Consider the following 23,697-nt stretch of genomic DNA (forward strand, 5'->3'; position numbering starts at 1 on the left):
TAGACTGAATGTAATATGCTGACACACATGTTACCGCACTCTATTTACGACATTTTAATGACCATTAGTGAGGACCAATTATATGAATTATTTCCAATTATTTCCAGGCAAATGTCGTACTTTTACTTCACTACAATTATTTGAAAACTTTAGTTACTGTAGATTTTGATTATTACAAAACATACATTAACCATTTCAGCCCTGGCCCCTGTATATACTTTGGCTATTTGAAAATAGCAGATCTACAAGCTCACAATGTTGTGAGCTTATAGATCGGCTATTTTCAAAGGATTTTTTAACTTATCAAATTAGTCATTAAGGTTTGTTTTTTTTAACTAATTGTAGTGTTGTAAAAAAAAAAATACAATATTTGTCTCTGAGATGTAGAGGAGTAGAAGTACAAGTTACAAATTGGAAATAAAAGAGAGAAAAAAGAGAGACACATCAGGTAAAAGTACATACTGTAAGTACTCACTTACTTTACACCACTGTACCTGGAGACAAGGGGGTGCAACTGCCACCCTTGTAGAATATGAAACATAATACTAATTTCAAACCTTTTCATTTAATGTTTTTCACTTTATTTATCTTTGCATGGAAGTGAAGACAGATGAATTTGCTTGAGGCGGGAAAGACATGTTTTTAAATAAAAAAGCGAGCAAACAACATATCACTGAAATCGTATTGTCATTAAGTACTAACAGTGCTAATTTGCAGATAGATTGCAAAATCCTGATGAGAATTATTGTGTCAGTGATATAGAAAAAAATCCTCTTCATAATAATTATGATCACCACAAAGTATAGAATGTACAAAGTTTGCTTTACAACACTATGTGACAAGAGATTAGATAATACATACTTGATACTTCTGCAGTGTGTTTACAAAAAATATAAAGCCCCATGAGGCATTCAGAGATAGAGATTGGTTATTGGCTGTTTGTTTGTTTTGATAATTTCATATATGTCATATACAGTATTCTGGTAATAATAGCTGACTGACCATTGACACTGAGGTCCTGGCTTGACTGATACACACATTTTAGAGTGTGTGGCTATTTCCTAACATCAGCTATTATGACTAGTTATGAAATAATTTAAGCATTGAGTCACTAAAAGACATATCGGCTGTATGAAGTGTCACCAAAATATATGACTTGCCACGCTGGCATGGACTATTATTACAATGTCCATAGTGTCCATAGATTACTTACATATATGCCTGCTAGCAAAAGTCATGCAGGGTATTTACATACTGGCATCATTTTACCCCTTCTTATACAGCTTATTAATATATTATCAACACAATAATTATCTAGTTAGACCATTAGTGAGCTTTGATATTACATTACATGAGTTGATCAAGTGTCTTTGAATAGAACAGCCAACTGGCTAGTGAGTATCACTTTGTGTAATTTGATGCAAACCCATGAGAATAAAGGCTAATTGAAGATTGAGTTATACTTAGCGTGTGGGTGTCTCAAACTGAAAATAGCTGATCTACAAGCTCACAACATATCACGCTTATAGATCTACTATTTTCAGTGCACGACACCGGCAAGCAACTAAGTATAAATCAGATGTTATACTTTGTTTTGCACGACCTTTTCGCTTGACGCAAATTACAGATATTCAACTGAAAAAAGTATGTAACTTTTGTCAAGCGACAATTGTTGAAAGGATCATACGACAAAGTATAAACGAAGTTTAAAGCATCAACATCAACCACAACCATGTACAAACAAACACACTTTGAGAAGCAGTCTCAGGTAAAGTGGACTCTAAACACCCTTAAGATCCCATTGATCAGTATCCTCTGATCTCTCAGCACTGTTTGAATACACACACGCACACACACGCATTGTCTCAACGAGATACATTTAGGCCGGCTGCACAACTACTGTACATCACTGGAGTATGCTGTGTTGTAATTCAGTATTTCCAGTGCCTATCCCATAAAATGCTTTGGGAGATATCTTCAAAAAGTTGGAATGAAATCGGCATAAGACATTCTTTGTTGCCTCCTAAAGTACATTATAAGCACAAATTCTGTGCTTTACACTGATTGCTGGAAACTGACACTCTTCAAAACTGTTCAGCTCTTGAACAGACTCTCAAGGTGAGAGTCTGTTCAACTACTCACCTGAAGGTACAAAACCTGCTAATTTCTTATCCTACAGAGATGACGGTGACAGATTCCCAACATTTTCATTAACCATCAGAGGCTACTGATTCACAGTGCACACTAAATATAACCATGTGGAAAGCCGATGCAGGGATAATATGTATGAATAGGATGCAGACCAGACTATCATCTTCAACAATTATCTTCTCGGGACATCTTGGTATGTAAATAAAATAACTGGACTGAGAGGAGAAGCAAACCCCTTTCCTCTCAGCCCAGAATCAAGAATATAGCTAAGAAAACATAAAGAGCAGTCACCCCTTTCCCTGACACTTCGACAGGCAGCAGACACAGTGGTATGGTAGCAGACAGATATAAATCAAATAGTGAGGACTAAAGCCTAATTTTAACTTTTTCGCATGACAGTTTTCAAGCAACAATGCTACTACGCATGTGCTTGAAAATCTGTTATTTTCAGTGGGCAACACCATTGTGCGACAGAGTATAAATTAGGCTCAGTCAAGAACCCGGAGAGGCCCAGATTTCTTATGGTCAACATTGACAATAAAAATGAAGATGATGGATGAATGAATCAAACTGACACAACATCCATTAGGGACTTGAGGCCATGTATTGCAAGAGTTGGTTGATGAAACTTCTGAGAATTCAGAGGGCTTTTTTATGTTGTCCAATGGGTCATTCTCCAACCCAGCAAGTATGAGTTGTCCCATATGGTGGTGTTACTTGCATTCCATGGAGAAGGTGTGTGTGTGGGGGGGGGACGGGGGGTACTTCGAATATGGAGTAATGAGCAAGCGAGAGGTCATCGCGTAAGGAACATTTTCCAGTTGAGATGAATCAGACAGTTTATGGGGTACATGGCCCTGGAGCAGAAGGGTACACGGGGAGGCATGGGGAGTATGGCTGCCACTGCGTCTCGCTTAGCCGAGGGATCAGGGAAGGATCGCGATTCATTTGGCTTTGATTTCACTATAGTCGCTGCCATCATCCCCCCTCCCCAAGGGCCCCTCCCTGGACCTGGCCCCGATGAACTCCAGAGCAGCATAATTCAGCTCTTGCCTCTCCAGGTGTGCAAGAGAGCCAACAGGTTGGTAATCCCCCTCTTCTCCCTGTGGAAAGAAAGACAATGAATGATCGAGTCACAACACACCTGCAGTATAATGTCACTATGTCAGAGAGACACATCAGGTCAAAGACATGAGTGACACGAAACAGCGTAACGCCAGGGAGAAAGGACAATATTAGTGATTATTGGTCAACGTAGGGTAAGTGTTAACAAGGAGATTTGATTCTGTTATTTTAGCAGTTCCAGTTAGCAGTGATGCGGCCATGCAAGAGCAATTTTGGATGGGCAGTACAGAACAAAGAAGCTGATATGTAGCCGGATGATGTCTCTCACTGAGAGACGTGACATTTTTGGAGGGGAATGTGTTTAGGAACCTTACCGTGGTCTCCTCTAGAATGGAGTTAAACTTTGAGCCCAACAGCTCTGTCTTAAGCTGTGCAAGAGTTAGGGAAGAGAAACAGAGACAGAAAAACGCAGAGAAGCGATGAAAGCAAGAGAAAACAGTGTTGGAAATGGTTGTAGCTACTTTCAATGGTAGTGGGAGAGATTGGGTCTAGGAATTAAAAGTGCTTAGATTTCTCCGCTTTCAGAGGTTAAATGGAGTTTCACACTTTATGACTTAGTTTCACAACACAAAACTAGCCCCAAAGCCTGACAAAACTAGCCCAGAAACCCAAAACGGGACATAATTAATAGGGCCTGCTCTTAACACAGAGTGATTGTAGTAGTCTAATGGTAACAGTCAGAGAATGGTCATCCAACCCATTCTCCATAATAATCATAATCAGTGACACCAACATGTCTCACCACTTTCTTCCTCAGATTATGTTTGTCCTTCTTGACTGCGCTGTAGTACAAAGCTGGGTTCTCCAGTTTACACACCAGGTCCTGCCCAGGGTTGCCATTCTCTCTGGGGGACGGAGTCACATAATCAGACTCTCTCTGCCGCTAACGCAGGGCGACACTCCAAGCCTGGGCATCCATTTTAAAACAACAAGCTCTACGAGGTTATGCTCGCAGCCAAATGTGGTCAACGTGGTTATTTTCATGGGTTTAGTTGCTGATATCACGGTCTGCTTCAGAAGGGACTTGCAATGGCAAGTCCCTTCTGAAGCACGTTTATTTTGGCCCAAATATGCCACTTTGGTTAAGAGGGCTACCCGGATTTCATTTAGCATAGCAGGTCAGGGGTATAAAGCAGTGTCAAAGCAGGGAATTGTGCCTGCAAACTATGGTTAGTCCAGCTTGCTAACCCACTCGAGGCAGCCAATATGGATCTCCAAGGAGTTCAAAAGAAACTGGTGATGGCAAATAAAGAAGTTGCGATACATGACTCTGTCTCCCACGGCCTTCGATCCAACACTCATTCATGTGTACACAAGTGTGCTTTAGAATGGATGACTAGGCTTAAGTGTTTCCTTGTATTCCATCAAAATAAGACTTTGACAGGAAAATGTCTACCCATGCCTTGCAGGACGCTCTCCATTAGTACATGAAGTATGCTCACTTTTTGTTGTTGTGCCCCACGTATCTCACTGCTGCAATGATGAAGGCTATGACCGCCACGCCTCCAATGGTGCCAACTATAACCGCCATCATGTACTTTTCTGAAATAACAGTGATCCAAAGTGAAAAGGAGGGCCTATTGATTAGATTATGGACGTATCACATCCACTTATTAATGACATTTGGGTGATTTAACAAAAAGGTCAAAAATATCTAGTACCGTAATGACTACTACTAGTAACAGTAATATTACTGTTACTTAATATAATATTAATATATATTTATATTGTGCTTTTGGCAGCCACAAAGCAATACAATATAAGAAACTGGCACTATTTGGTTTCACTAGCCTGTCAGGCTCCACTCACTCTCTTGCTGTAGTTCCAGAAGTACGCTCTCCGTTCCATACGTGTTAGTGATGCTACAGTGGACGTTGACTGGGCTGCCATTGCTCGCTCGATCGCCTTTCTCTCTCAGCTTGATCATGCCCGTGGAGGTGTGTCCGTCGGTGTGCGTGTAGAAGTTGTACCGGCCGTCTGTTTCGTTGATGGTGATATTCAGGTCGGGGAGATAGAACTCAATGATGGGTTCAGGGTTGCCTGTGGCCATGCACACGCACTGGACGCCCTCCCTCACCACAGTGCACTTCGATTCTTCCAGCAGGATCGGGGCATCTGGGGAATGGGGGGGTATAGTGAATATAATTAGGTCACAGATTCTCAACCTGGGGTCTGGGGCCCAACAGGGGTCCTTTCCGGTGGGTCCCCAGCTACATGACCGATAGTTAAATGACTGATCCAAATGGACTCTTATGGGTCTGTAACTCTAAGAGTACACATCAAACATAACACTGAGGATTTTACAGTGTAGATTGGGATCCCAGAGATATATAAAAAATCACACCCAGTGTGAAGTGGGTGGTGTGGTCACAGTGGTCATCACAGTGATGGAAGTGATTCACTTAAAAAAAAACATAAAAGTGTTTTTTTTAGTCCATACTGCTATTCATAGGGCTGCACATGTGTCATGTGTTCTCCCCAACTTGCACTCAGCATCACCCCACCTTGGGTTCCTTGTACCGTTCCACGTTCATCTCATTTTGTTTCAATAAATCGTTAAACTTAAGCAGAGGTGTGGTCTCTTACTAGTGAATTAATAGATAACATAATATTGTTTGAAAGTGTGGTCTTTAGTGAATTATATTATCATAATGCTATCAGCATGCAGTACGTACGGTACAGTACATTACAGTACAGTCACAAATGATACTTGTCATTTCAGGATTCAAGAGATTTAAGACCCCAGAGGGTTTTATTTGTCAATTTTTTTACTCATACAGGCTGGCACAAGCAGCTAAATGTTATTGTGGCATGTTCCACAAGACTGTGATAGCATACCAACAATTATATATGATGACAACTATTATGGTAATACTGTATGTAACTAAAAAATCACACCCAGTGTGAAGTGGGTGGTGTGGTCACATTGGTCATTACAGTGACACTAGCTGGTGATGACACTAGCTGTAATGTGATTGGCTGATATTACAGCTAGTGTCATGCGAATCAAAAAGTATCGATTTGCATTAACAATGGCAGAGTCTTACTGTGTACATAATTGGCCTATCACGGTGCAGGATTGGCCGGTGTACAGAATTCTCGGTGTATACAAATTGCAAAAGTATCGATTTGCATTAACAATGGCAGGGTTTTGCAGGGTACAAAATTGGCCAATCACGGTGCAGGATTGGGCGGTGTACATAATTGCCAAAAGCCACTTATAGAGGGTGGTTACACCACCCTAAAAAAACTCAAATGGGGGAATACTGGGGTTCACTGAGGTATTTTGGAATCACTTGGCATGACCACGGATGAGCACAATGCATTTGAAAATGCAGGTATTAAAAGTGTCAGCAGTGCACAATAAAGTGTTTATTTAACTCTTAAGAGCATACAAATCTTTACACTCTCAGAGGTAGTTAACACTGATGATTTTACTATGTAGCTAAATGTCTTTGTGACAGTACCTGTAGCGGTCTATGTGTGTAAGTGTTGTATGTTTTGGTTTGAATGGGAATCTATAAAGATGTCAGGGGACCCACTCACACTCGACAGTGATGTTGAGGGAGCTGCTGGCTCGGCCATGCTCGTTCTCAGCCAGGCAGCGGTACTGTCCGTCCCCCTGTGGCGTGATCTCCACGATGTCCAGCACTGACAGTTCATCTGCAGTGATGGTGCCCACTATCTCCCCGTCCTTCAGCCAAGTCAGCGTGGGTGCTGGGCTGCCTTGTGTGCTGCAGTGGAGGGCCAGTGTAGAGCCCTCCTGGATGGTCAGAGAATTGTTCACCAGGGGCTCACGGGGAGGATCTGCAAGTAAAACACAGGGAGGCATCCGGAAAACTTAACTTTTTCTGTCCTGAGTTGGTTCTGATCAACATAAATGTGGAACTCATCTCGACTCTGTGTGACTGCTCTGTTTTATCTTTTTTTTTTACAAGCTCGATTGTTGATGTGCCCAGCTGTATATTGTGGTCTGTTGTACTCTGTCTGCCTATACATTACCTCATTGGGATGCTTACACATTATAGTCTGGTGTTTGTTTGTCTTGTTGTGTCTTTGTTTGTTTTTTATGAAAAAAACAATAACAATGAATATACAAAAAAAAAACATAAATGTGGAACTGCTGTGTTGTTATCTTATATATAATGTGCAATGTGCCAATGTGCAAGATTCTCTATAATCAATTTTCATGTGTATTTTGTTTTTACTGTTACTAGTGTGAGGACCAATCATTTTCCCAGTTCTAATGGAGATTGTGCATCTGTTAAAGAAAGTGGTCTTCAGTCCAGAACTAGAAAATAAGACAGAAATTGAGAGGAAGTAGCCAATCCGGATAATCAAACAGCCACTACTCATGAGTCACAACCGCTCATGGTATGATGTACGACAAGAAAATAAAAAATCTTCCTTTATTTAGCTAGCACTTCTACGTACAGTACATGATAATTGTAGGGACACAGGAATACATGGTGCATCTATTGTCTCAACCCTTGCAACCTTTAAGCCTGATTTATACTTAGTTGTGCACCGGTGTCACGCACAGAAAAATTGCAGATCTACAAGCTCACAACTTGTCACAGCATGACACATTGGGAGCTTGTAGATCAGCTGTTTTCACCGCACGACATGGCACGTAATCAAGTATAGCACAGGCCTTATTGCGACATTTTTACAGTGTATCAGTTGGGAAATGTGTCTGTCACTTACACTTGACAGCCAGGTACATTGAGGTGTTCATCACACCGTAGCCGTTGTCCCCGACACAGGTGTAGAGTCCCTCCTGAGACGGCGTCACGTCGTCCAGGGAGAGCGAGGCGTTGGACGCCGTGTCCCACAGCAGCTCCTGGTCCCCGAACATCCAGGAGATCCTGGGAGGAGGGTTGCTGTCCACCTCACAGTGCAGCATCACAGAGCTGCCCTCCATCACCTCGGAGGAGACGTTCACCCACACTGAGCGAGGAGGATCTGGGAGGCCAGAAAAGCAGGATGATACAATGTCAAATTCAGTGTGTAGTTGGGCTGTCATGATATTTTTATGTGAAGTTAGATAACAGAGCCAAAATACGAATTACATGACCAATGTCTATGATGTTTTGTCTCCTTTTGTCTTCTGATTTTGTTTCGGTTGTGTTTTTTTTTATTAACCATGAAATTGAGGACTGTTAATCATCAAATACGGAAATAATATTGTATGATGAATTTCATGGAATAAATAAAAAGAAAATTGTGTTGACTGTGTGTGTATGTCTGCACGCTTGTGTGTGTCTGCATGCATGTGTGTGTGTGTGTGTGTGTGTGTGTGTGTGTGTGTGTGTGTGTGTGTGTGTGTGTGTGTGTGTGTGTGTGTGTGTGTGTGTGTGTGTGTGTGTTAGCAATAGACAGATTTTCAAGAAAATTGGAAGGAATGATCAGTTATTAAGAGACGATACATTTTTGGCAAGAATCAAGGTCAAATTCAAAAACGGGTGGGTGGATTCTTTGGAAACTTGATGGGAATTATCAGTAAGTTGACGCAAAGAGATGATTAACTTTTGGATCAAAAAGGTCATGGTCACAGTCACCGTTATGGTTAACATCGTGAATGGAAGGGCAGATGAAAATAATCAGTAGGTTGCCCAGAAAAGATTATTAACTTTTTGTTATAAAAATGTCAAAAGGCATGGTCAGAATTGAGAGAAATAGAACAAGACATTTTGGTGCATGCAGGGTTTCCTAGGTGCATTTGTTTAATTTGAATATGAAACATCCGTTACTTACACTTGACATCTAGGGAGATGAGCCTCTCATAGACCAGTGTGGTGTTGGGGTAGTAGACCCTGCAGCCCAGCAGTTGTCCATTGTGCATGGGCCTAGGGGTGAAGGTGAGAGTGCTGGAGAGCACCGCCGTGTTGCTTTCCTCCACGTAGTCAGTGGTGAACTCCGGGTCAGGCAGATAGTCGGTGTACATCCATTGGATCTCTGGAGCCATTTCTGGACAGTTGTCTGGAGCGTAGCACGTCAGCTCCAGATTCTCATCGCTGACAATCTCATCTGGGACGTCAATGTTGGGTTGATCTGGAGGAAAGACACAAAGGACAATAATATTGTGCTACTTCGGTGAGTAATCTACTGTACACAGTAAAATCCTCAGTGTCAGTCACAGGTCCAGTTTGTTCCATTTGTACGCTTTCAGAGTTACAAATTGTTACACTTTTCCAATAATTTGCTAAATTAACAATTAAATTGAAGATGTTACTGTATATGCAATGCTGTACGTACTGTGGCCCTACTTGACACACCAATCAGTCAACTTACCCAGAACTTTAAGCTCAGCAAAATCTGGGTATGTGTAAATGTTGGCGCCCCCCAGGTCAGCGCGAAAGTAGTATCTCCCTGAGTGCTCTGTGCCAATGTTGTTGATGAGTAGAGTGCAGTTCCTCTGGTGCAAGTCACCCAACAACTTGGTGCGGCCCTTATAGCTCTCATGGACAACATCCGTGCGTGACTTGTACACTACAGGTGGGAAGAGCTGAGGGTAGGGTTGACCAAAGTACCAAATACCGTGAATTCCACGGTACGGCCTGATGCCAGAGGGATACATAAAGGTACATGGGATGACAACGCAGGAGTTAGTCATGGTGGAGATGTCTCGAGGTACCCATACGTTCCACTGGGAAGTGACATCTAAGAGAAGAGCAGAGACAAGTGTATAGTGAGATGCACTGAGAAGCAGGCAAGCCCATTAGATGCACTATCCATGAGGTGATATGCTTAGGAATGGCCAGTAGCTTAATAAATATTGTTTTGATATTTGGAATTATTAGAAACATTCACTGTTCACTATTTCACTAATCTCTCGAGACAGACTGTTGGCTCACAGCGTTTTCAAATGCTTCCGCCTAACAGACAAATCGGAAGCGTGAAAAAGCCCCCCCACTTCTGTTTTGCCTTTGCATTCGTATAAATAAGTCCTACTATAAATCAAATTAGTCGAAGCCTATCTAGCGTGCTGCGCAGAAATGGAAATTCTAAAGAATATATATATAACATGTTAAAATGTTAATGCATATCTAAAAATATATGTACATGTATGAACAGATACATTGTTATACAAAAAATAGCAACATTTGTGTTAGCTTTTGCTTATAGCCAACTCTTGTATGGAGATGTTGTCTTGAAATAGAATGAAATAAAGCCCAAAGACATTGCTATTACATAACGAGCAGAGAGATAGGCAGAGACTGTAGCGCAGGCCATTCATGAGACATGAGACATGGGGATATAGAATGAACAAAACTTCCCATGGACAAAGCATTATGTCTACAACACGATTCAGCCTGAACTAAAGACATTATTGGATCAAAATGGAGGGCAGCCAAAACCTCTACTGGAGAGAAGACAAGCCCACTGCATTTTTGCCACAAGAATATGCAGAAGTAGAGCAAACAAAGCCACAGAGGCTTTGAAATGTTCACTCAAGACTCACTTTTTCTCCCTGGCCTTTAATCATATTAGTTGACCCTGGCCCCTTGCTGTGTATTGTTGCTGTAACCTTCTGTCTTTTGTCTTTCACTTGTGCAATACTTGTTTTTTCCCCTTTGTAACCCCTTTCTGCTGTTTTGCTTTCTGATTTTTTACTTGTACAGCACTTTGGTCAGCCATGTAAGTTCCGAGCTTTTCAAATTCTCACCTAGCATTTAAGTAACAGGGGTCTCTCCTCTCTATCTTTTTATTAAACAGAAAATACATTTTCAGGTGGGTTGACAATTTCAGGAGAGAGAACCATCTATTAGCTTCAATTGTATCGTGCTCCAGTTCCAATTTTGTCAGTTAGTTGTTTCATTACTTCCAATTTCACTTGTTTATGTATCCTGTATGAGTTCTATCTCCTCATTGGATGAAATACCGTAAATATCCTGACCTGAAAATGTATTTTCTGTTTACGACAGAGCTGGATAGACAAGGAGACCCCTGTTACTTAACAAACAATCTAGAGCAATGAGTACTATCAGAATACAGGGCTTTAACAAAATATCACTTACAGTACCTTTAATAGGTTCTACTGTTTAACATCAAATGGAGAAGAGGAAGACTAACATGTTACCTTTGATTATTAGCAATAGTGGCACAAGCAGCTGTAAACACCACATGGTATCTGGTTAGCGTATCATAGACTTCTGGAACAGATAAGAGACATTCAGTCAATGTAGTGTTGCAATACAGTACACACACAATGAATCAAGTCATTTTCAAAACACTTGTAAACTGATATATATATAATAATATGATATAATTAGCTACATAAACTATAATAGAATAAAGATTTGGGGTCCTTCTGTTTCTTAATATGTAGAGCATAACAACCACTCCATAAGGGAAACCCAACATTTAAACTACATGAACAAGTTAAATTACAGTAAGTGCATCTTCTCAAAAATGTTGATTGACTGATTGGGGTTCACCTTGAAATGTTGATTGGGAGCAATGGACGGAGGGTCTTGTAGGACAGCTTGCCAGCAGCTTCACCAGAGGGCGCTCAATCACACCCAGACAGCTTGACAGCCTTTGCACGCCACTCCGCTGCAAAAAAAAGAAACAAGTGACATCAGCATCATCAGATGATGAGTGATGACATCAGTTATAGTGTAGGCCCTTCACTCACACAAGGCATTATGCAAATGAGTGCACACTCAAACGCAAATGTAAACACAGACACACACACACACAGTCAAGCACCTGTTTGTGCCTCCTTAGTGGAGTCAGTCATTATCGCAGTCATACGTAATCCAATGAGCAATCAACGACAGTCACTGTTAGCTCTGCTCTAGCACCATGACGCACTACAGTATATGAAACCTCAGTGTGCCACATAATGTCATCAACCTCGTCACCATTCGCATGGTTGTTTTGGATGCATCTGCCAGTTAATGTGTCCCCCTTTATGTCATAGCTACTGTAATGTAGTTACTGTACTATATAGAAGGCTAGAAAGACTATATAGTGTGCGTAGTTTTTTGTGTGTACACATTTTATAGCGTTTCCATCGTGGCTTGTTTTACCGTACTGTTGTCCTGTTATAGTTAGCGCTTTAAACTTTTATATTATATAATGATTAGGACTCTGTAACTCTTGAAACATGCTATACAAATTAACTCTTAATCTTAGCAGCAGTAGTAGTAATTTCAGTCAAAGTAATAGTATTACTGCTAGTAGGAGCAATAGTAGGTATTAGGTAACAACAGAAAAAAGAAAAGAAAGTAGTAAAGAAGTAGGGGAAAAAAGTTTTAAAAAATCTAGAGGTAGAAGTATAAATATAAGTACCGGTAATAGTATTAGTGCTAAGATTAACTAATACTGTCACTGAACAAATTAAGATGATTCCAAGGCCCAGGGTGCCCCCAAAGATGACATAATTTGGCCAAGTATTCCAAACAGATTCCTCACTTGGACTAACAGCACTAGTAGAAGTAACAATGGAAGTACTACTAGTAGCAGTAACAGTAGTGATAGAATTGGAGGTTTCAGCAGCCGGGTGGAGCAGCCGCCGGTGCAGATGGCAGGCCTAAGGCTGGATTGTCTTTCAGAGCTCTGTGATTAACACATCAGAACATCTCCAGATATTTATCACCAATGTAAGCCCTGTCGATATAGAGAGAAGGGACAAACTCTGTTTGATTCATTGGTTTAGCATCATTAATTTGATGCAAGTCTCATGCAAACCAATATGCATTGGCAAACTGTCACACATTCCCAAATGCCATGCTTTCAAAGCTATTTACACTTTGAAGACATTTACTCGCTATCTGGCTCCGCCATCTGCCTCCCACTCTCTTCATAACCCACCACATTTTTCTTCTTCATTCAAATGAACACACACCACAACTTGGATAAATGATGAGATGTCTTGACCTCGTCACCCTAAACCATAATGCAGCACTGTAGGCCTGTGACAATCCTAACTTTTCTCCAGTGTTGCGTCAAGCTCCACCATCTGCACTCCAACAAAAGGCCAAGCGCTGGGCAGCGTGTCCAGGCAGAGAGGCCGTGCATCAGCAATGGCAGTAGAGAATAGCCAGGCGGGGTCACTAAAACCCCACCAAACATGAAAACAACAGCACCATTGACAGAGCAGACAAATGACTGGCACAGAGAAAACATATACGCGTGCGCACATACACACACACACACACACACACACACACACACACACACACACACACACACACACACACACACACACACAAATGCGCACACAAACACTCACACACTCACGCACTCACACCACACCACTTGCCTCATACCAGCCTCAGCACCAGGCTCCAGCTCCCGCTTGATTTGGGCTTTTGATTCCTTCTGATGTTTTTTTTCCCCTGAGGTGGTTCCCTTCTTCAGCAGGGTGACGGAACCTAGACGCCGGGTGCCATGTGTGGACAGACAAGGGAGACAAGGCAAAAAAAAGAAAAATCTGTGTGAGCTCTGGTGTATGTGAATGCATGTGGTGGGCAGTTTTGAATATGCATTCAGACATTTCTGGGCTTGCTTCGAGGCCCACTCTGTGCATTCCTCTCCTCTGTTCCACCATTAACGACCTGTTCCATGCGTCTGAGTGCATCAGACCAATGGCCTGATTCATGACTCCTGCTCAGGTCAACCAAAATGTATGGTGCCATTGGTTCACTGTTCCCTCTATGCATCATGAACAAATGCTGACTCATGGTATCACTTTGACTAATGATGATGATGATACGAAGGATCATGTCAAACATTGGTCAATTCATTTGGTTGAATTCAGATTAGACTAGGCTACTTACTTACTTACTTAGACAAGGCTACACAACAGATTGTTATCCTTTCACAGATATCCAAAATGTGAGTTGGGGTTTGTTAAGTGGCTGGGGAGCACACATACAGTTAATGACACTATGTTGGGGACAAACTGGTGTGTATGTGTGTGTAATGAAAAAAGAAAATATTGTGGGAATGTCAATCATTCATCTTTATAGCCATCAAATCTTTAGAGACATCAAATATTTGGCCAGCTGAGGCATGTCTGTGGGCGAAGAACACAAGTTGGACCCATCAGGGCGCTCAGACGACCTCCTACTTTACATATCAGCGTAACAAAAGGAAACTTGTTTTTCAATGTGGGGCTGCAATTTTTTTTCATTACATGTAGGGTGAGTCACCGTCTTTAGGCTCCGGGCCAAGTGGTGGCATCGACTGAGCCACGGATATTCTCAAGGGAATCCCTCCACAAACACGAGTAACTCTTGAGAACGGCTGCAGCCAGGATAATAGAGGGGTGTGGGGGGCAGCAAGGAAGAATGCTGCATTGACGGTGAAGAGCCATGTATAAATGAATAAGCGCATGCCATAACCCCCCTACACACACACGCAACACAAGGATATGCCAACACACTCCTCACTGTGAGGCTTACAGCAAAACAGCAGCTATGTGACCTTCCTCTCCACCCCCTACTAACCCCACTCTACTCTGCCGTTACGCAGGGGACAAAGCAGAGGCTCGCCAGGCTGTGGTCATTGTGTACGTGTACGGTATAATATACCGTGCACAGTAAGTGTGCATGTGCCACACGTGTGCTTTACATGTATAAACATAGGCTATATACACACAGTAGCAGAGCATAATCTAAAAATGCAATGGCTTATTCTCAGAACTCAGTATGTCAGACGTACAGGAATTGTCATATCTGTATGAGTTTGTGACCTGGTCAACACAAAATTTCCACCTTCATTCTACATATAGTCATACAAGGGCACAATTATCATGTCAGCAATCGCTGAAACTAAAACAAACTATGACACATTTTATGAGTCATTGTCAATAATTGAAACAATAGCCAAATGACTCGTACAAACACTCAACTGTGCCAAGATGAACATTTGTATTGTTAATATCATATAAAGTGCATGCGTGTTCAAGAGATGTGTCTTAGGGGAATAATGGGTACCCTGTATGCACAACACTGCCCATTGTGCAAGGGAGAAACTGGAGGATTTTTTTTCCGGAACAGGCCCGCTCACAGCTTGCGCTTTGCTGTTTGCCCATGACGCGTGTTGGTCCACCGGCTAAAACCCCCACTAAAATACTCAAAGGACCAGATGGTCTTAAAACATGACTGCTCACCCTCCTACGCACGGCTCACTGAGCTGGGAGGGGGGCCCGACTCACCGCACACACACACTACACCGCGCACAAACGCACGAAAGTAGCCTTTTGCCAATATTGAGGAGCACATTCTGTTCAAGGTACTGCTGAGCACACTGGCTTTAAAGGATAAAGGATATAGGTTTGGCTTGTAAATAATCTCAAGCGGGGCAGATTGGTATTGCTGGATCTGATGTTTACAAGGTGCCTGTGTCAACATCTTAGCCAGAGATTTTAAGTAGGATTTTGTCCCCAGGTATTTTGGTCATATCCACGTACTGTATGAGTGTTGCGTGTTATTTGTCTGTGCATGCATGCACACAATATTGTGTACTAGTATATCATACTGCTAGAGCCAGAGAAAGGATGAATCTGTGATTAGGTTGATTTATTTGCTTATATTATTATCGCTATCAAGCTGAAACCTTGTATCTCCATATTTCATACTCATGTTTTTTCATAAATGAGTGCCCTATTGTATACTTCATCATATGACAGTGTCGCACAAAAGTAGCCAAAAAGCAACTTGTGAGCTTGTAGATTTGCTATTCTTGAGCTGTGCTTTAAAGCACAGCTCAAGACCTATTTCTTCACTCTTGCTTTTAGTTGATTTTTAATCTCTGTGTTGTTATTCATGTCCTCTCTGTTTTGCCTGATTCACTGCCTTTTTTGCTTTTATTTTAATGTTGTTTTATGCTTTTGCTTTCCTTTTTGCTTTATTGTTAAATTAGTTGTACTTTTTCTGTAATTGTATTCTTGCACTGTAAAGCATGTTGAGCTGCATTTCATGTCATGAAAGGTGCTTTTACAAATAAAGTTTAATATTATTAGGTTTTTGAAATATTTCACCTATGACATGCCTAAAATAGTGACGCCAGGTTAAAAGTGGTTAAGCCTGTCTATTTTTTATAAATATTTAACTAATGAAGAATATGAATAAGAGCTTGTTACTAAATATAACTACATCGGATCTATCGGAACACAGGTTCTTTTTTAATTTAATTTCCTGGTTTTGGACAATAAGGTTTCCGCCCCGGCAGCAACATTCTGCATCTTGCTGTATTCTATGCCTGGCAACCCATGCCTCTGAATCAGCTCAGTGGTCCCCAGCCCAGTGGACAGATGGTGAGCCACAGGCCTCAACTCTCATTAGACCATGATCCCTTTCCGCTCTCAACAGTAGGGGGCGACAAACAGAGCACTCACAGGCCAAAATCCTGATCCCATACCCATGTGACATGTCCCCAATAGCCTTTCATTTCTACCCTTTCCCCTTTGGAGACAAATAAAGATGTCCACTTTGAATAAAGCTTTTTGAGTTGAATTGCAAAAATACAGAAAGTAAGAGGTAACACTTCACTACTTAGCATAATGGCATTATTCCAGTGTATTAGCCTGTGAATTAACCAATGGGACGGTACTAGAAGTACAAAATACAGTGTTAGTTTGCTAAATTTGCTAAATTTGTATGCTAATCAGCCAGATGTGGACCACATTAATGTACTATACAGACAACAGGGAACTAATGTAATCATAAAATCTCTCTAAAGATGTTCATAGGTGGTGATGGTACACACGTTCATTGTAACTATGTTTTGAAAGGCACTTTATGAAAAAAGTTTACTTACTACTTAGCACACAGGCTGTCTAACTGACTCAGTATATCTTGATACATTTTGGATAGCTGTTCTACCTGGCATCAGATGTCTGTTTGCATGCGGTGATACACTCTGGTAATTACAGGAGCTGCTCATCTCAATGTGGCTCAAGCTGAAAAATCTGTGCTGTAATAATTGGCAGGGCTTTTAGGAGCTCCAACTCTCTCTCTCTCTCTCTCTCACACACACGCACACGCACACACACACACACACACACACACACACACACACACACACACACACACACACACACACACACACACACACACACACACGTACACGTTCATGTTTAAACACATAACTTTGTGTGTGCATGTGCGTACCTGCCTGTTTGTGTGTGTGTGTGTGTGTGTGTGTGTGTGTGCCTGTGTGGTCAGTCATGTCAATTACACATACTTTAGTAAATTTGTACCCGTCCTAAGAAAAAATCTCACATACACAAATACCCACACGCATACACACAAACAACCATTAGTCATTACTCTAGTCAATCTCAAGTGTGAACTGTGAGCATATCCCTCATTCCTTCACTTATCAGTAAGCACACGTTCAGTTAATTGTATTAATACAAATAACAACTGAAGAGCAACAGAAAATGAGTCATCTCCGTCAAGCCACTGAATAACAAATCATGTCTTTAAAACCGTTGAACCCACTGGCCACAGCCATATGCCGCCATAGAAACAGCATCGCGCAGAGCAGAATCGTTGAGCATTAAGGGATAAAAATGTAAACACATCATGAATGTTCCACTTACCTTCACAGGTGAATGTGGTAGACTTCCAACTGAGGAGGCTCCTGTTTAAACGGTGCCAGCAGCTTGTCCCCAAGACTCACATGCACAAACTCACAAAGTGTCACACCAGCTCGCTGCCAACAAGACCTCTCGCCACTCTCTGTACCAAGCCCCAACGGTGGGGAATAAACTGCCCTCCCCACCGCCACCACCACCTTCACCACCAACATCACCATCACCCCTCCCATATGGAAATCAGTCCCTGAGTGTAGCAGCATTGTTCGGAGCCTTCGCCCCAAGGCTAAACCATTCATAAATACGCACCCCACTCTACACCGGGTCACAATGGCCCACACTGTTCTCTATCGCCCCAACAAATATGGGTGAGGCTTTGAGCTCCAAGGCCTTTCCAAACAAACACATGCAGTTGGTTTACACTGGATGGGACAGAACATATTCATTTATTTTGGATTGATGGAGTGTGCATCCTCTTCTTTTTTTGAGGTCACTACGTCAAAGGGCAACAAGCAGGATGACAAGGATGGGTAGGGACACAAACAAGACAACCAGGCAGGGAATGATGGACGCACATGGGGCTGGGGGTGGAGGAGACCCTCTCTGAACCCCTCAATGGCAGATGAGGTGACAAAGAATTCCATATCACTGTAGAAGGATTTACCTTCATTACATGTGATGTCAAAGGCAATGTGAAGTCCTTGAGTTCCCCTTTCGAGTTTGTACTACAAGAAAAACAAAAAACTATGAATCTTACTAAATAACCCCATGTTCTAACATTGACCAGCATATGACGGGTGTATGAAAATAAACACCAGCATCTGTATAAGGAGCAGGTCATATGCGTTAAGCCTATAACTATTCATGGATGTCGTCCTTTACACAAGCAATACTGAACCACACGGTAAAATCCGTGAGTGTCCTTAATGTAACTCCAACAGCGTAGAAATGGACTCTGGTTTTACCATGTATCAAGTATGACTATTTGAAAATCCACATTGACGCCATTAACCTTGAGAGATCGTCTACAGTCCTAACGTATATTCAGGTATAGGTACTCTGAGATGTGGTAATAATGATGATTCATTTTAATTAATGGTCTGCTTTACCACATCACACACAGTGGTTTGCTAGAACTTACTTAGGTCTGTGGCCAATGATAGCGACTGCCAAATGCTAACGTTGTGCCATATTAGCCTCATTCCTCATCATCAATACTCACAAATACAGTACATCTCATAAGGCATACATGAGTCATGCAAGATTGAGCCCATGGTTGTTGTTGCACAGTACACAGTAAAATCATTTAAAAGTCAAATGAACACTTGGGATTTGACTGTGTAAAGCGATTAGCCCTGCCACTGTTCTGAACCCCCAAGACTCCTCCACCAAGGCCATCCCCCCCCCCCCCCCCCCCCCCCCCCCAGCCTCCCCCACACCCCTCTGGACACTGTAGCTATTGTCTCCCATGGCCTTCTGGGACAGCGGAGCAGCACAGCTAGAGCCTGACACCACACAACACTGGGAAGTCGATGTGCACAGATAATTGTCTTTTAATCACAACAATCCCCTTTTCTCTGCTCCACTGCTCGTTTTGCTCCTTTCTCTTTCTCTCTACCCATCGTTCCTTTCTCTCGTTCGACCTTTTCTCTTGTCGAAAGCAGGCATTAGCTAATTCCACACCGTGTTCGCTGGCTCTCCCTATACAGATACAGGTCATATTCATGTCCTATTGTTTTTGGCGACAGAGGCACACAGAAATTAAACTGATAAAAAAATGTTCTACCTTCTACGTTAGAACTCCCAGTAGATGCTGTGATTCTCAACCTTTATTATTTCTAGGACCCGCAGTTTGATATGCATTAGGCCACGTACCCCCATTTGATAGAATTTTTATCTCCGGAACCGAATGTAAAATCCTGTGTTACTTTAACTCTGAGTGTGCAAATGGAACCAAAAGGACCTCTAAGGGCCCATTTGGTTCCATTTGTACATTCTCTGAGTTACAGACCTGTGTGGGTCCATTTGTTCCTAACTGTCAATCATTTAGCTGGGGACCCCCATCAAGGACTCCTGTCGGTCCCACCCTGTACCCCACATTGAGTACCACTGCTGTAGACAAACAGTGATGTCATCATGTGTGTCAAACACACTGATACATTGACAGTGTTTTACTGTATGTGTTGTACAGACAGAGGGGCGAGGTGGGGACGGTTAAAGATTGTGCTGGATGAAGATGAGCAGGACAGTGAGAGGTGACAGGACAAATCACTGACAATGGGTCCATTGTGCCTCAATCAACTTTACTGGACAGCCATGATGGATGGATGGATGATGCTTGTAAATGCACGGACAGTTATTGGGGACAAACAGTCATTGGCTTGTGCATTTTAAGAATGTATCTATCGACTAGCAGGTGTGCTACTAGTTTATTACACTCTCGTATAACACTTAAGGCATTTAGCAGACATGTGTAGAATGTGTTTTACCAAGAGTGAGCATTTACTGTAAGGGTTCAGAAAGTCGCTCAGTGAAACTGAGCTTTTGTCACTCAGCTTCTGATTGACTGCGTGCCCTAGGGGTCTGGACCTAGCCTGGAAAACCAGACGAATCTGCCAGTGCGAAAATATTAGTCTGGCCATGCCAGGATAGTCTGTACCACTACCTGGCCCCCTTCTTTTTTCCCTCTACACCAAATCTCTTTGCCGGAAACAGCCATCTACAAGATCTGTAAATCTGAATGTTCGCCTATTATGACATGCCCAGAATACAGAAGCAAGGGTTCATGTGGTTAAAAAGAACATATTTTTAACACCTAGGCTACAATGTAGCCTGACGGCGCGTCGCGGGTTTGAGTTTCCGATCCCGACGGCCTTTGCTGTGTGTCACTCCCCATCTCCGTGTCAGCCTACTGTCTTATCAATAATAAAGGCATAAAAAAGAACATCTTTCACCCTGCCTGGTTCTTAAGTTTCTCCAAGCTAGGGTATAAATTGTCTCACATAGTCAGACAACTATTCCACAATCTCCGAATGGTATATAGAGTCTGGAACTACACCTCCTGAAAGCTGAGAAAATAAAAATGTCTTTACATTTCATTTTTGAATTTCCATTTCTGAGAAGCAGCAAGCTATATAGTATATAGGCTTAGATTATTTAGATTTACAGTATATTAGGCCAAATTTGTGCAACTGTAAAGACGAAACGGAAGTGGAGGCATCACATCTGCTTTATCCCTGGATAATTTTCAGCGCTTCCGTGCTCCAGACTGTATGACGGAGGCATTCGAAAATTGTGGGAGGCAACAGTCTGGCTCAAGAAACTAGGGTATAAATAACTATTTTAAAAACATAATTGCATTTATTTACTATGTCCATGTATGAATGAGTTGTAAAGTAATTTAACACATTAAACAAATGATTCTGTATTACTAGGAATAAATAAAAATGTGAGCAAATATAAGAAAATTGGTTATGATGGGTGGGGTGGCCTTACAACGTAGTGGGTAGAAAGGCCGGCTGGTAATAAGAAGGTCACCAGGTCACCTCCCAGCCCGCCCATGTCTGTGTCTCGAAGAGTCTCTGAGCAAGACACTTAACCCCCAACAGCACAGCCAATTTCCCCACAGGATTAATAAAGGTCTACAAGGTCTACAAATGGGTTGTGTTATTTAAATTATCAACTTAGCATTACATGAACTTGTGATGGAGACATTTCTTTTTGTCCATTTGTCCAAAATAACATAATAATTAGATCAGAGCTCTGGATTATTGTCCCCATTTCATACAATATATCCACTGTAAAAATTGGTGTCCCTATATCATATGGGATTTTATTCCCTTTGGTGTTGTTGCATCCAAATCTGTACTACTTGGCTCACTTTTCTACAATAATATGACTTAATTACATGGAGTTGAAGGAGATATTGTGTGAATCTGTGTTGCTGTTAATAATGAATAAGGTCTGATGTTTTGACAATTGCTTGCTGTCTTTTTCAATACTGTTTTTTTTTTGGCAGCCATCCTGATTCAAGATTTAACAGTATGGTGCCATATCAATCAGGAATTGTAGAAATGTGTTTCAGTGTGCTCAAGATGGATACAACACAATTAATTACTATTATTGCATTCAGCACTGAAATGCACAAATTAGGCTTGTTAAAACATTTTTTTTAGACTAATAGCAGAATACCTTACTGCAGCAGTCCAAAAACTGTCAAGTAGTGTGAAAATAAACTAATTACTGCGTACATGAATATTGTACACAGGATTGTATGGATTTTAAGCTGTTATTTTCAAATATACTAGAGGCCTTTGGCAGTGATAAATGTACACAAAATAATGGGTACAATATATTCTAACAAAACCAAAAAAATGGGAAAGATAGAACCTATTATGTCTCGTTTCAAGTCACATCTCTTCTTTTGGTAATTGCATTTAGAGTGTAAATGTGTTTCTGCTATGTTGTGTAGGATCATGAGATGATACATGGAATGGAATGGCACTGAACAGAAAGTACTGACATCATTCTCAGCTTTCATGTCATGTCACACTCTGTCAAATATACTGTAGATCTTAAGAGGACATAGCAGGCTACCCCTACTGCATAGATTCTGTACATCACCCAATCACATGAGTCATGGTTAGTCATTAGTGGTGCACAACAATAAGACCACAAGAACTTTCCCATGAAAACGTAATGGGACGTCACGTTGGACACTAGGGATGCAACAGTTAAACAATGTAAAATATTGATCTCAATCAATTTTTCTATTTGAGATATATATACATATATATAAAACACACGTCTCGATTATTCAATTCATCGAAAAAGTAATCAAGAGAATAATCTCTAACATGGTAATAGATAGCCCTATTGGACACATACACAATGATTCCTTGGCAGTGGAAGCACTGTGATGCACAGAAACATATATCCACAGATAACCAATTCATAAACTGCAGGACAAAGCAGGTAAACTTTTTGGATAACCCTTTCAAGAATATTCTGGTCATCAGTTAATTGTAACCAAAGGACGTGCAAATGATGACAGCACAAATAAATCAGAACCTCAGTACAAGTGAAAACTAAACCAATAGCACTTTATTGGTTTGCTATTAGGCGTAAAAGAATGACATGTGGGACTTTCCCCAAACCTCAACGGTCGGTAACCTGTGTCAACGCTATAGTAGAAATGGATAACAAAAAAGCCCCTCTCTATCTTCACCCTCTCTCTCATCAGTGTTTTCCATTTTCAGCTCCATTACAAAAATTACCATGATCACCCGACCAAGTTCAAATATCGTTCAAATTTCTTAGTTGCATTTGATTGCATTGATCTGATGTTACATGCTGCCTTTCATTGAGATTTTTTAATTATTCTTTTGCACAGTTATTTTACTTTATTTTTATTTATCGTATTCTAGTGCCCTTTTTTAATGCGTTTCCTTTGTTTAATGTTTTCAGTAAAGCACATAGTATTGTCTTGATGTTGAAATGTGCTATACAAATAAACTTGCCTTGTCATACACATTAACACATCACAAAACATGTGCAACACCCCTAATCAAACCTACACCTAACAATCAAATGTAATTGACGATTTATGCTTTGCATTTAGAATGTACACGAGGCAACTTTTCCTAGCAATAGACATTAAAAGATAGCAGAAGTTGAGGAGCAGGAGCAGTTCTTACCTTGTTAGCGGGTCTGTACACAGTGAGAGGCTTAGCTGCAATGCCCACCAGAGAAATACCAGCATGTCCTCGTCTCCTCTGGCATCTGCCTTCCCTCCTGTTTTCTCTCCCTCGCCTTACTTCCTTTCTCCTACTCTGTCTCTCTTTGAGGCAATCTAGGATGGTGAA

The 23,697-nt window shown here is 41.5% G+C and overlaps 1 protein-coding gene across 3 annotated transcripts; it reads right to left on the bottom strand.

Annotated features, from left to right (window-relative positions):
- Positions 1-574: 574 nt before the first annotated feature.
- Positions 575-23,646, bottom strand: LOC311041295 (myelin-associated glycoprotein-like). 3 transcript variants are annotated; one of them, XM_084051741.1, is made up of 12 exons: positions 23,530-23,646; positions 13,550-13,661; positions 11,718-11,835; positions 11,360-11,432; positions 9,571-9,939; positions 9,034-9,330; positions 7,984-8,241; positions 6,823-7,083; positions 5,086-5,391; positions 4,719-4,818; positions 4,019-4,121; positions 575-3,254 (listed from the first exon to the last, which is right to left on the bottom strand). In XM_084051741.1, exons 4-12 carry the CDS (start codon positions 11,403-11,405, stop codon positions 3,096-3,098), a joined length of 1,899 nt encoding a protein of 632 aa, XP_083907867.1. In that variant the 5' UTR covers positions 11,406-11,432; positions 11,718-11,835; positions 13,550-13,661; positions 23,530-23,646; the 3' UTR covers positions 575-3,095. The 3 variants fall into 3 exon arrangements, with proteins under 3 accessions (XP_083907867.1, XP_083907866.1, XP_083907868.1); XM_084051740.1 differs by lacking the exon at positions 23,530-23,646 and adding an exon at positions 17,840-17,971; XM_084051742.1 differs by lacking the exons at positions 4,019-4,121; positions 23,530-23,646 and adding an exon at positions 17,840-17,971.
- Positions 23,647-23,697: the final 51 nt, after the last annotated feature.

Source organism: Gymnoscopelus microlampas (genome assembly GCF_963454915.1).
Source record: "Gymnoscopelus microlampas genome assembly, chromosome: 3".
Classification (NCBI taxonomy): Eukaryota; Metazoa; Chordata; class Actinopteri; order Myctophiformes; family Myctophidae; genus Gymnoscopelus; species Gymnoscopelus microlampas.

Excerpts from the sequence above, each read along its gene's own strand:
- LOC311041295 (XM_084051741.1), bottom strand. The coding sequence starts at position 11,405 with ATGTGGTGTTTACAGCTGCTTGTGCCACTATTGCTAATAATCAAAG. Across the intron at positions 7,084-7,983 it reads AATGTACCTGGCTGTCAAGT|ATCCTCCCCGTGAGCCCCTG; the intron begins GTAAGTGACAGA and ends TTTTACTTGCAG. Across the intron at positions 5,392-6,822 it reads CCTCAACATCACTGTCGAGT|ATGCCCCGATCCTGCTGGAA; the intron begins GTGAGTGGGTCC and ends CCCATTCCCCAG.